At 40.7% G+C, this 14,583-nt stretch overlaps 1 protein-coding gene across 1 annotated transcript in view; it reads left to right on the forward strand.

Moving 5' to 3' along the window:
- Positions 1–14,583, forward strand: part of LOC124594550 (transcription factor HIVEP3) — a gene marked incomplete at its 5' end in the record, with an annotated part of 83,568 nt that overhangs the window by 16,722 nt on the left and 52,263 nt on the right. Inside the window, 3 exons of the mRNA XM_047132925.1 lie at positions 3,097–3,303; positions 11,428–11,768; positions 13,781–14,420. Of these exons, the coding sequence (XP_046988881.1) occupies positions 3,097–3,303; positions 11,428–11,768; positions 13,781–14,420 (1,188 nt within the window). The remainder of the gene's footprint in view (positions 1–3,096; positions 3,304–11,427; positions 11,769–13,780; positions 14,421–14,583) is intronic.

Here is a 14,583-nt window from a genome sequence, read left to right on the forward strand (position 1 = left end):
TTCGAATCCTGCCTCGGGCATGGATGTGTGTGATGTCCTTAGTTTAGATAGGTTTAAGTTCTAAGTTCTAGGGGACTGATGACCATAGATGTTAAGTCCCATAGTGCCCAGAGCCATTTGAACCATTTTTTACACTGGGAGAAACCGAAGAATCGCAGCTCTTTGAGTCTGGAGTTACACTTTCTAGAAAACATTCTCTTCGTCCACTGTTGTATATTCGCTTCCTGCATTCCTACTTTCGAAATTGTAGATTGCGCCAGATATTCAGCTTTCCTTCTTTTCTGGGTACCAGATTAGGTTTCTCTTCAGATTCCATAACAACGTTATTCCACTTTAGACTTCTACTTCCAGGAGGAGGTTACATTCATCATCAGTGTCACCTGTGAAGAACACTTAAATTTCCTCATCTTGAGAAAAACCTCCTTTCTTCCAGAAGACATTCTATCTGAAAATATATTACTTTGAAGTGTTGTTTCATACTCCAAAAATATTTGGTCACTCAGATACTAAATCCATTGGGGATTTTTACTTACTAGTTCACTCTGTGTTGTAATTTAAAAGAAATAAAAATATAAACAGTTAACATTTTAAATCATTGAAATACATAAGATCATATATGTCCCATGTAAAATTATAGTTCTATGATCTAGGAACTTGAGGTGAAGTACTGTAAAATGAAATGTCTTAATATATCTAGACACTTATCTTGAAATTATTTTCTCCTCTTCTGGCATATCATTTGTCAAAAAATTAGAACAGTATTAAAAACAAAACTTATCACACATAGCAACAAATATACACAATATCACAATATTATTCCTTCTCAAAAGTACTGTCCTTTCGTGTTCATTGTTGAAACACAAAGAAAATAACAACAATGAAACCAAGCACCAACAACAGAATGCAACTTTCAAAAATAATATCTATGATGATATCATTAATTTATGAATGAACTTAATAGAATTAAGTAGTGGTACAGTCAATGCTTGTAATTCGGTTCCAATTCCAAATGTAAATTTTAATATTTGGTTATATAATGGATTATCCAGCATCATTATACAGCAATGTACTTTCGCCCACATGCTAAAATCTTGCCTGAAAAGATGCTCAGGCAGTAAAATTTTCCGGAGCCTTTGCTGATGTGCGTAAAAATACTCTCTCTCTCTCTCTCTCTCTCATCGATAGATAATTTCATAATTGCAGCCTGCTCTTTGAAGATATCCCAGCTGCATGACAGACATAATGGCGAGTAAAGGTGACAATATGAATACCTTTTTGCTTCTTCAGTGTTGAACGTTAATCAGTCTGCACTAACAGAACAGTTTGGTTGAATGCTTCATATTTTCTGCTAAAACTGTTGACCCTCAATGATATTCTTATATCTCCGGCACTAGGCTATTATTCTGAGACATGAAACCAATTGTGCTGTTTTCGTTTGATATATTTGTTTCCTGTGGAGTAAATTCGACTTCCCAACAATTGACAGTACATCAGTAGTGAATGTGAGTACTAACTGCATTCTCGGATTCCGATCGTTATTCCTGTATTGCCTTATTGCATCGCACTGTTAAGCTCAGTAAGATACACATTGTCGTTGCATGCAGTAACTCCGAAGATCCAGGTTCCAGGTAGATGGAAACCCACTTTTTTTTGGTGGGGGGGGGGGGGGGGGAGATGCATATAAACTTTTAAAATACACCACATTCGCCATTGACTGTAGAAATTATTTATTTTAATATTCCAATTTCGGCCATTTTCAAGTGGTACTGCAAAAGTTTTTAGCTCGCTTCATTGCTGTAGATGTTGTCATAATTTTAACATTGATATATTTTGGAATTAGTTGGCTTTACTTTGCTTGTTAAACTTTGTACACTCTTTCCTCAGCAATTTAATCTTTGTACATTGAAAATGCAGTAAAACCTCATACTCCTGGCTAGATACACAACTGATTAAGGAAATTCTACATGGTTGTGAACCCCAACCATGAACTTTGATTTTGCACCCCTCTCCCCTGCCCACTGTCGCCAATCTACTCCATCACTCATTCTCCCTTCCCCCTAATGACACACACACACACACACACACACACACACACACACACACACACACACAGAGAGAGAGAGAGAGAGAGAGAGAGAGAGAGAGAGAGAGAGAGAGAGAGCGAGCACTTCATGGGTTGTGTGCTCTTGGCTACCCCTGTAGAAAATGATATTCTGGCATATTAAATCCATATAATACGTGAAATGAAACTGGAAAAAGTTCTGAATGTTTATTTGCAATCTATGTAAATGTCTTCAGTCTAGAATGGACTACTTCAAAAAGATTGGTGGATTTTAAAAGTTGCTCAAGTTATTGTAAATGACTTTAAAACAATATTCTCAGAAGCTCTGACTATTGATGCATCTTTGCAATGACTTCCTAGTACTCTTAACAGCTATACTCTGTGCTGTATATTTCAGCTATAACAGATGTTTTGACACTTTAGTGCACGTTCCCTGTGATGATTTTAAATCACGCAGTAAAGTAAAAATAAGGCTTTTACAACCTGTTCATGATTGTGTCATTAGAAATGTATCGTACAAGTGTCAGCTGACTTGTACATTGTGGACAGCTAACCTGAAGAATGACTGACGGTGTGGAAACGGCATACCATCTTTTTGTGAAATTAGTACTTTAATACCAGATGGCTCTGGCTCTGGTAAATGGTGTGGTAAAAGCAGTTAGATTTTCGAGTTTTCCACGATTTGAATTCACTGGCTCCGTTATTAACATCTGAAAGACTGGATCACCACATGACCTATTGTTTAAATGCTAGCTGTCACATTATTATGTGTTGCTAAAAGCAACATAGGAATAATAAACAAAAGTTGTAAGGTACTATATTGATCATTTGGTATATTTTGTATATGTTAGATTGAAAGGTCTTTGTTCCCGGTAGCCCACATAAGATGATCATCTCGTGAAAGAGATACTGCGGCTCATTGTTAGCATCAACACATTTTTGCAGAACCTACAAATTCTCCTTTAGTGTTTCTTGAGAAAAAAACCGTGGGAGTACTAACAAATTTCTGAATTCAGTGTGTGGGCACTGTGTAGGTGCATGCTGAGGGTGGTGAATCGGAGGCGAGTGCTTCACCCAGCTCGGCTCTGTCATTGTCATCGGTGGGCAGCACAAGCTGTGGCAGTACTGTTGTCACCTCAGCAACATCCCTGTCACAGTCGCCGCTGCAGCAGCAGCATAGCCAGCAGCCTGCTCGACACATATACAAGCCAAAGTTCCATAAGGCGGTACTCTACCAGCAGGTAAGCATTGATTTACACACTTTCTGGTTCAATATTGGAATGGTTGCTCACAGAGTGCTTGAGATAAAAAAAAAACTACAAACTGACATGGCAGATCAGGCATACAACAGGAATCAGTAATCACATAGGAACTGGGGATCACAAATGCCGTGAGAGGGCGCTGCAGTCATAAGAGAGTATTGCCATACAAAATGGGCAGAGCGCACAGAGAACAGCGCCATTCATGCAGTGGAAGCATTGGGGGGCTAGCTACACGTACCACAAAATGGGTGAGGTGCATTTGATTTATGGAGCAGTCAACTACAATCGATGAGAAGCTGTGCGATTGTGTTGTTCGAAATATCCCGATAGAAAAGTGCCATATCTTACGTTATTAGGCACCCTGCAGTGCTGATTGTGTGAAACTGCCCCATTCCATGTGCACAAGCCAAATGCTATTAGCCAACAGACAGCCCAGGCAGCTGCAGTGGAAGAAAGGGTGCAGTGTACATCATCAACATGTACACAAGATGTATGACGCTGGTACACGCAACCCACTGTCTGGTGCGTTTTCCACAATGAAGCGAAGCACTGCATCCATTTCATTTTCAACGTGTCCGGATGTTGCAACTGGTGGACTACACCAAGTGCATTGGAGTTTCACCATGGTTTCTGCAGGAATCTGCTGCAGATCAAAGCTTCACAGTGAGTGTCCTCTTCACTGACGAGGACGTGATCTCTCTTCAGGGTGTGATGAATGTTCACAACCTGCATATGTGGGCGGATGTGAACCCATATGTAACATATACACATGCTTCTAAATGCAAATTCATCCTTAATGTGTGGGCTGGCATTCTCATAAACTTTTTAATTGGGCCATACATTCTCCGTAACTGACTTGACAGTTGCATGTATCCTGCCGGACACGATTAATGATATTCCCATGCCTGTTTATAATCGCATTCACTTTCAGCACAATGGGGAACCCCACCACACGTGTTTCAGCAAAGTGAGGGAACATATGCAGGCAAATTCTCCCAGCTATTGGATTGTTTGCAGTGGACCAGTTGACTGGCGACCATTCTCCAGTTGATTTTTTCCTGTGGGGGGTATCTGAAGGTCCTTGTGTATGGAAAACACCTGTTACATCGCTGGAGGACTTAGTGGGCAGGATTGTTGCAGCAGCAGGTTGCCTTTGAGATACGTCTGGTATCTCTCAGTGCATGTGGACAATAAGCATTAATTTGTAACATGTGACTAAAAAACTGCAACGCCGCTTAGAAGCTCTGGGTAGCCTTTGTGAGACTCTGTTCCTATGTGGTTACTGATCCTTGTTGTATAGCCAATGCACAGTGTCAGTTTGTAATTTTTTTTTTTTAAATGTACCTGTATAAGAAACTAATAATGTAGTGCCACTGTGTGATAAATGTTGCAATTGAGAATAATGATATAATTTGCCCAAATGTTGTCAGACAGCTTTCATATTTTAAAATGAGGGATGCCATTCTCAACATGTGCGTAAGGCGTTAATAGAATAAATACCACACAATATGCAGAAGGTGCCTATGAGTGAAATACACTTATCTTTGTGTGTGTGTGTGTGTGTGTGTGTGTGTGTGTGTGTGTGTGTGTGTGTGTGTGTGTTTTCCATAATATTAAAGTTACCATCGGGTTATCAATAAATCACCACCGTTGAATCATTACTGTCTGATAAGGTAAATTAATGACAACTATCATGAGTTGAAAAAAAATTGTATTGTGGCTAAATACAGACGTAACAGCCACTGATATGTACAAAATGTGAGTTGTTTTAAAATCACTTATTTGTTATCTTCGTTATAGTAATAAGAGATTCATAATTCATCTTTTTTGTGCAGTTCATAGGATTTAGAAAACCATGAAGAAGTACAATGTGTCACTGTGGTTTATGCCATTAGCTAGTAGCCCAGAACAGCAGAATTCTTGTTTCTGTACAAGGTAGAGAGATACATAGAAAAAATGTCATTTTGTGACAGCTATCAGTATTATACACAGTGTTTAGATACTGAAACTAACAAACACTCAATCACAGAAAGGTTAGAAATTTTGTCATATGTTGATGATAACTTCTGAAAACTGATAAATGCAACAGAGATTGATTATCAAGCAGTTTCACCAAAAATGAAATTCTAGAATTATAATAAAATATTAAGTCTTACAAATGAACAATATCAGTAAAAAGCTACATGAATGCACCTTATTTTTTCCCAGCATCTGGATTACTCATCATACCTCTCATACCTGATTGCTTTTATTTGAAAAAAAAATATTGATGTAATTACTTTCCAAGTTGTTGTTAGCCCATGTAAGATTTTTGTTTGAAGTATTAGGTAGCATTAAAGCAAATATAGTTATTAGGGGACATGGCATTTGACAACCTACGTACAATATATTTTAATTTTTTTCTCCATGTCGGGGGAAGTTCAGCTGCAGTCTCTTACAAGGAAAAAAATTGTATCTCAACCCAGTGAGACTTACCAATTTTCCAGCTACAGTCTTTTGGTCTGCCCAGTTTAATGTAGAATTTTGACAGTTAATATCTTTGTTACATGGCACAAGCACCTGGTAGTTGTGACGTCACCTCCTGGACCATCACAGTTTCTCGAGAATTCCACTAGGTTGTGATGAACTTACAATATGAGCATGTTAAATTTATAACTTCTCTTGTGTAATTATATTATTTCTACATTGAAAATTATTTAGCAATGTTTGTTGTAAATAGCATGACAAGTGCTAGTGTACTATAAACAGACTTCTGTTCCTAGAGATTTAGGTAACTATTGTCTTTGAAACATAGGAGTGTTAGTATTAAGGTGCAGTGTAAGATAAATAGCAGCTTTTTAATACAACTAAAACAGCAGCAGCTATTTTCGTAGTAATGTCTGTCCCACTAATTATCTAGATATCACATTCAGAATATGAATCTTATTGTGTTTTTGTGGAATTATCTGTATCAGAAGTCTGATGGAAAAGGCTTCTATGTATTAAAAGATAGTTTCATCACAGTTATCGTTTTAGCAAATGAATTTAAAAAAAAAACCTGTGGGACATACACCTGAGGAAATAAGAAAGAAAATGGAAACTGAGAAACGGGATTTATATCCTTTCATGAGAGGCAATAATGATACTAAGTGACAAGGTAACAGATTTGTTGAGGCCGAGCAATAGCATGATGCTGGCAGACAGCAGATGCAGCAAAGTGCTGTGACTGTGTTGTTGAAAAACAGAAAGCAGTCATAACATACAATAAAACAGGGGAGAGAGCAGCACTGATGACAGAGCCAAATATGTGAGGTGATGGAAATTATGATAATGAAGATGCAATGGAAACAATGAACCTCTAATGTAATGAATATTTTGTGACAAAATTTGTACCAGGCCAGTAATCGAACCCAAATTCACTGCATTTCATAGGAAGTTGCCTTAATCCTTGGGCAATTAATATGTACCCAAATGGCAAGGTAAACTACGGTCAAGTACCTTACTGTACGGGAGAACCTCTGGTTTTAGTCCTCAGAAATTATAGGAGGAAACGTAAAAGATTTTGAGTCTAACCTGGACTCTTGCTCAGGTAGCCGAATGGTTGAGGCGACTGCTCGCAAGGAGGAGGAAATCTGAGTTGAAGTCCTAGCAGGCACGAACTTTCATTAGTCACGATATGTTCATTGAAGGAGAAAAATATTTTTTTGTGTGTTTGATATGTGTATTTTAGTACTGGACTCGGACTTCTTGTCCAGCCAAAGAATCAATATGAGGGAAAGGTCGGAGATACTTGGGCTATATACCACAGCTGCAGCTTGATCCTACAGAGGATGTAGCTTCTGCCATGGACAAGACACATGGGGCTGTCCACTGATAAAACAGTGTCCATAAACACACTGGCCCTGCACTTGTCCAGCAATTCTCACTATTCTCTGAAGACTTTGATACAAGCCAGTGATAGTTGAGTGAATGGCCTTGCCTATGCTCGTTTTTCAATTTAGATCACTCCCTTATGCTTATGATGACTTTTGCTATGCTCTAGACTTAGCTTCTTGCTAACCATTCACTCTGTAACTCCACTGCCATCGACCTGAGGAACTGCATGTTTATTCCACCGGTCTCTGTGTCACTGCCAGTACGAGTGATCAGTTAGAGTAGCAACTGCAACTGCAAAAACCACCACAGTAATAGAAATACAAGCAGTAGGAAAATAGCTACAACAGGAATTGCTTTTAAGACTACTGCAAAACCAATAGCTGCATGCATCTGCAGCATTACCGCCTCCCCTCTCAGCCATAAACTTACTTTCATGATGCAAACAAATGTCTCGAGGTCTGTTTAGGTCATTTTGTTCTTCATGAAATAACTGATCTTGAACATCAGAATACACTCTTACTGTAGTATAGTAATGAATTGTATGAAGCATTGCAAAAGCTATGCCCACTCTGAATCTTCAGCAGTTAGAGCTTTTCTTAGGTTTGTGGTTTGCTGACTCATTATTACTGTCACCGAACCCACAACTGTGCTCAAATTTAATCAGTGTGTCAACCAACACAAGCAGACAAGTGCAGCTTGGGCCACTGACTTGCAAGCCCTAGCACAATAATTAATCTGTCATATTGTTATATGTATGGGTTCTGATAATAAAGTTAATAATGTCAAGGCTTTAGAGTCATCTGATCAAAAACTGAGTGATGTGCTAAAAATTTCCAAAGCTCATGAAGTAACAGCATCAGTGCGGCTATGTTTAATTATACACCACCATTGCCATCACTACCACCACCACTACCCAGTTTACTGAGCCCTTGATTGTCTGGTAACCTGATGGAGTGAGGTTCAGTAGAGCAGTAATTAGTGATCTATCATCCTCGTTGTTAGTAAAAACTCACAGGAACAGAAGTATTTTGTTTACCATCATAGTGACCGAATGTGAGTGGAAGCTCATAAAAAGCTTCCTCGAATGTCTTTCAAAGGCTCCCAGAGAAGTTAGTGCAATCAAATCAGTCCAGATTGAAACCTGAGGCATCAATGAAATCGCTGCCTGTTCAGTGATGTCGCTGCCTGTTCAGTGATGTCGCTTGTTTTGCATGCCACAAACCAGGGCTTTTAGCAAAAGTCTGCCTTGGCCTGTGAGTTATAATAACAGGTGCCAGTGTGCTCCACACAATCTTTCCAGTGCCAATAGTGCCAGCAGACAGGCTTCGGAAGCTCGTGCTGCAGCTGGAAATTAATGGAGCAATAACAGACTTCCAGTTGGACAAAGGAATGGCTGAGTGTCTGATTAATGTGCACGCATACAGCACATCTGCTCCTCACAGCTGTGGTACCTTCAGCACAAAGTGGTGACATACAGTGGACAATCAGTCCTATTGCCAGCTCAAATCATAGTCCAGAATAGGTATAAAAATGGAGCTGATAGTATACTTTTGAATGACAACTAATATTTTTGGCTTGGACACTTTTGCACCAGTTGTATCGTGTTTCAGCTGTGATTCCATTCAAAAAACTTGATACATTATGTACCAGTATAAGTAAGCATTTGAACCTACATTAGGTTGTGCAATGTAGTTCCAACACCATGTATCCTTAAAGCAGTTAGCAGTTTAGTAGAGTACACTCAGTGCCTTCCACCATGTGTGATCAAGTGCAAGCAGAACTGGAGAGACTGCAAAGTATGGGAATAATATCTCCAGTATTGTCTATCCAGTGGATAATGCCCATGGTAGTAGTTACGAAGCCAAATGGATGACTTAAGGCTACCATTAATACTCAAGCTAACACAGATCAATATCCCATTCCCAGATCAGAGAACTTTCGACGAAATTGGCTGGGGGCCATATTTTTCCAGGACAGATCTAACTGTGAAGCCTATCTTCAATTACCAGTAAATAATGAGACAACACTTTTTTGTGGTTACTACACTATTAGACAGCTATTTGGGGTGACAAGCACTTGCACAGGGTTTCAGAGATACTTCAAACCCAAGGTTTTCATTGTCACCTCGAAAAATGTAGTTTCTTTGAATCAAATATAAAGTTCCTAGCACATACATTAATGAAAGAAGGGCTCATGCCCACAGAGGATCATGTGGACACAATCAGTACCTCACTAGCACATGACAACCTCAAAGAACTACACTAACTTCTGAAAAAAGTTAGTAATTATGCAAAATTCCTTCCCGATGTGGCATAGATGTCATACCTGCTCAATCGATTATGTAAGAAAAGGAGTTAGATTCGTGTGGTCAGAGGTTAGTCAGAGAGCTTTCTTGCAACTTACAAAGTGCCTTAGGTTAGTCTGTTGTCCAGCACCATACAACCCCGGGCTAATGCTAAACAATTGCAATCGATATGTTGGATTGTGACTTGCTGCAGTTCTGTCCTGCAAATCTGCCAATTTGCTAGAACAGCCAATTGCATTTGCATCTGAAAACATTAAATGCGGCACATTGAAATTACTCACAAATAGAGAAATGGCACTGGCTGTCGTATGTGGCATCAAGAAGTTTGTGTGTCTCTGTGGTACCAGGTTTCAACTGATCACCAATCACAAGCCCTTTATTTTGCTGTTTGGTCCCCACTCAAAATATCCTGACAAGATGGTGCAAAGCTGCACTAGTGGGTATTGTTCCTTAGTAACTAAATATATAAGCTCCATTATTTGGACATCACACAGCAGTTAAATGCAGACACAGTCTCCAGCTTGCTGTATGGTCCAGAAGCAGTATGTGCCAGGCACCAATCTGGAAGTCAGATGGGTGGTCAGAACCTTCAGAATGTAGATGCTTGAGATAATGATGACAGATGACTCCTGGGAAGTCCACACTTGCTCGCAACATACTGGTCCATTCTGTTAAAGCACATAGTTCAGCCAAAATTCTACTGGGGTGCAAGCCCTGCACCCTCCTTCACCCCTGCACTCAACTCAATGGGACTGCCACCCACCCTCATAGCTTTATTACCATACGGGCTCCCACGTATGGTTTCGCAGTTCCGACCAGGACCTTGGGTCAACCCAAGGCATAATCAGCTCTGTCTGCAATGAGATAGTACCCTCGCCTTTAGCAACAAGCCTGCCCAAGAGACTGCCTGCAAACACTCCCACCAGTGTCAGTCCCCCCCCCCCCCCCCCCCCCCCCCTCCCCAAACAACCAATCGGTGGAGACTGAAAAGCTGCAGCACTCATTATCCTTCTGCAGGCAGGTCCAAGCAGCGCTCCAGAATACATGAAGTCCACAGACATTGCTGACATCAGACTCGAGCAATAATGACAAGGAAAAGACATGTGAGCGTGTGGCCTGTATTCCAGCACATCTTGCAGGCCTCCTCTCATGCACCCCCACTGTCCCCTCCTCCATCAACAAAGTCTGCACAGGTCAGGCCATTTCTGGCCTTTTATGGTGATTAAAGGGATGAACCGTTTAGTGCCTGACAGTGATTTGGATTCCTCACCCAGCACAGATTTCAATATGAATGAAAGGTAAGAAAGGCCCAGACTTTATACCGCAGTTGCAGCTTGTTATTGTGCCACCATGGGCATGTCATGTGGACTCATCAACTGATGCATCAGCATCCTTAGATATGATGGTCCCACACTTGTTAGACATTGCTTGCTGTACTCAGAACCCTTCAACACAGTCATTAATAATAGAGGGACAGGCCGCGCTTTTGTTTGTTTTGTTGATTCGAATCAGTTGCTGGGTGTTTATGCACTAGTGCAAAAATTGTCAGTACACTCTGGACTTTGCTTCTGGTTAGCCATTCACTTTTTGAACTCTGCCATTCCACTGGTCTCTGCATCAATGCTGGTGCAAGTGGTAATAAATAAACAGTATTCTGCCTATGCCAAACAGGATACAAAATATATACTTACTGTACAGTACAGGGTTTTAGAAAGTGGTCAAACTTGTAGGGCAGGAAGACTCTAAATGAGGAGTTTATCACTAAAATTTCTAAGTATATACAAAGTAGAAATAATCAGTATCAACTACAAATACCTGAGAAAAACTTCAAAGCCAAAGCAGGGGATTGTTTTTTTTTTTTTTTGTGTGTGTGTGTGTGTGTGTGTGTGTGTGTGTGTGTGTGTGTGTGTTGCTGTTATTGAGCAAAATGGTATATTTTTCAGCAACAAGATGAAGCATCGCTCCCTGCCACTATTAATGAAGCTTCATCATCACCATTATCATCACAGTCCCTGCAACAGGAGCAACAGCAGCAGGAGCAGCAGCTGGCGACAAGCAGTGCTGATGTGCAGAACCCACTTCCTCCTCCCCCGCTTGTTTGCCATGGTGCAGCTGGCAGCCCTAGCCCTGAGGTGATAACACGTCATATCACCAATATCATCACACACAACCAGCAAGTTGTCTCCTGCAGCTGGCCCAAGAAAATGCACCTACACCGCCAACAGATGCAGCAGCAGCCAGACCACTCTTCAAGGCTTGCAGCAGCGCTATTACGCCCTAGCAGGTACAGAAATAATTGTTATTTAGTGAAAGGTGACTAGCATAGGCTTTCAACACTCTGTAGCCACTGTTGCAAGTTCTTTATTGCAGAAGATCAAACAGTCAGATATTTTCATACCTACAAGGTACACATGTCAGTACTTGGACAGGACTGAGTAGTGGTTTGCTTGGTATTTTCCATGAAGACACTGCGAGCATAATAAAAGGAGAACAGGATGCACTTGTGGATAACCTTATGAAATTGATACTTTCTTGTACAAATTGTTGTTGTTGAAGAGGGAAAAACAAATTAAACTCCACCCAAACTGGGCTTGCATGGCCCACTGGCTCAGATGGACCACTGTGTCTTCTTCAGCCCACAGACATCTTCGTTTGTTGATTTTGAGGTGTGGGGTGGGGGGTCAGTACACTACTCTTAAAGCTGTTGTCAGTTTTTTTTTTTTTTTTTTACATGGAACCACTACTTCTCAGTCAAGTAGATCCTCAATTAGCCAGGTTTGGTGCACCCCCCACTTGCCAACAGAACATGGGAGACCTGGATGGGCACCCATCCAAGTGTTAGCCATGCTCAGTGGTGCTCAACTTTGGTGATCTCACAAGAACAGGGGGATCCACCATGGCAGGGCTGTTGGCTAAGTTGAAGAAGGAGCTTGCTTTGAAAACAGTTTACTTTCTAGACATTCCCTATTTCTTAGACATAAGTGCTATTAGCAAAGTAGAAAGAGTGATTTTGTCTCCTTGATCACTGGATGCTATAATGTGCGCCTTTACAAAGTGAAGATTTTGTCAATCTCCATATATTCAAGCTTAGGGGAGAGATGTGGGCTACCATCTTTTGTTCTGGTTTCATTGTTGTTGTTCCTTTTCTCACTGTTATTTTAATCACCGGAATCACACCACCACCACCACCACGAATAACCTGAATATCTGTTGTAACTGTGTATTACCATATTCTTTCTGTTCATACTCCTGACTGTCAGAAGTCTCTAGACTTTAAATGAGTTCCTTCTGTAGAAGAGTAAAACTATATTACTCAAGTGAAATGCTGTCAACATTTTGTATGATAAGTATTGTCACTTCCATCAACTGTATTTTACACATTTAAGCCCACTGAAAGGCAAATATTTGACAACAAAAATAGGTGAAGCTCCTTGGATAGGAAAAGTACTGCTGCATTCATTCTTGCATTTTTAAATATCATCTAATATAGCAGTGAGTTCCAGGTGGAAATGGTTAATGTAAGCTGAGGAGGATTGTGGTAAAATTATCTGTGTTGTATTGAACTTATGTAAGAAATATCCTAAAAGTTTGCAAATTAGAATTGTGTTTTTATTTTGTGGATCAATTAAGATGTTATTTGTATTCTGTGTATTTCTCACTGTTATGTGGCATGAAATTCTAGGCTGTATTGTTAGGTATTGTATTTTGATTTAATTTTGAGTTGTAGCATGTGAAAAAAAAATGCTTTTTTGTTCTGGTGGTTTTGAGAAGTCTATATCTTTTATACTGATCTACATAAGACATATTTAGATTACTCCCTCCAGACTTTGAACGGCAGCTGTCGTAATGTATTCCTAACAGAAAATAGAAAGTCCCAACTCTTCAGTTTTTTCCTACCTTAAAACAGATGTCATGGAGGGACTTCATAATTATCTGTGACACTTGCATTTTATTTGGAGACCCATTTTGTCTTTTGCTTGAGGTATGCAGTCATAATACTTGTGTGGTATACAATAGGTTCTAGAGTTCGACATCTATTGAACATTGGGGGAAAAAAGTATGTGGAGAATGCATATATAGTACCTTAGGTCACCGTACAATGCTTTTCAGTTACATAGCTTTCCCTTACAGCAGTTTTGAAATTTCCTAGTCAGCATTCAACGTTATGTAGATTCAATATTTTCAAATTTTTATCAGTTCCGTCTCGTTACAATAGTAACAGCAGTTAACTGAACTGATATTGTAAATGCTTTAGTACAGTTCTACCCAGATTGGGAATTATCTTGTACATTCCAGGACAGAGGCAACTCCATCACCACGTCCATCTGAGGGCAGTAGCGCCTGTTCGACACCAGAGCCAGTAAATACAACGCTGGTGCAACAGCCACTCAATTTGTCATCACGGCCTGTCCCAGTGTTGGCGCAAGAACCAGCACCGGGTGTTGAAGCACCACAGCGTCTCAAGACAGTGGGTCAGATCCCGCCATTGGTACAGCAACATGCTGTTAGCCAGGTACTCCGTGATCACAACCATGGATGTGGGCCACCAATTGATCCTGGCCCTGACAGCAGTGCGGCACTTGCCCTCCTCAATGATCTAGCCTCTGCCACCAGCAAAGAACACACTGCTGAGAACTCCATAATCAAAAGACTGTTACTGAAACGGCGTGCTGCTGAGGCAGCAGCGGCAGCAGCGGCTGCTGCAGAGGTGGGTGCTACGTTGGAGCCCACATCCCAACCAGCTGATGATCTTCCTACTTCATCTGTGACGACTGCAAGCTTCCAGTTTGTGTGTAATGTGTGCAAGATCCCATTTCGCAGTGCAGAGAACCTAGAGACTCACCAACATTACTACTGCTCTAGGAGGCCCAGAATATCATCAGCAAGCTCGTACAGCTCTCTTGAAGAGACCAGACATCAAAGAACAGCACTGAAGGTAACCTTCATCGACAGCTCTTAAATTGTTGCATCCTGTCCAACCCCCCCCCCCCCCCCCCCTCTGTCTGTCTGTCTGTCTCTCTCCCTCTCTCTCTCTCTCTCTCTCTCTCTCTCTGTCTGTCTGTCTGTCTGTCTCTGTCTCTCTCTCTCTCTCTCTCTCT

Source organism: Schistocerca americana, chromosome 1 (assembly GCF_021461395.2).
Source record: "Schistocerca americana isolate TAMUIC-IGC-003095 chromosome 1, iqSchAmer2.1, whole genome shotgun sequence".
In the NCBI taxonomy this organism is placed as follows: Eukaryota; Metazoa; Arthropoda; class Insecta; order Orthoptera; family Acrididae; genus Schistocerca; species Schistocerca americana.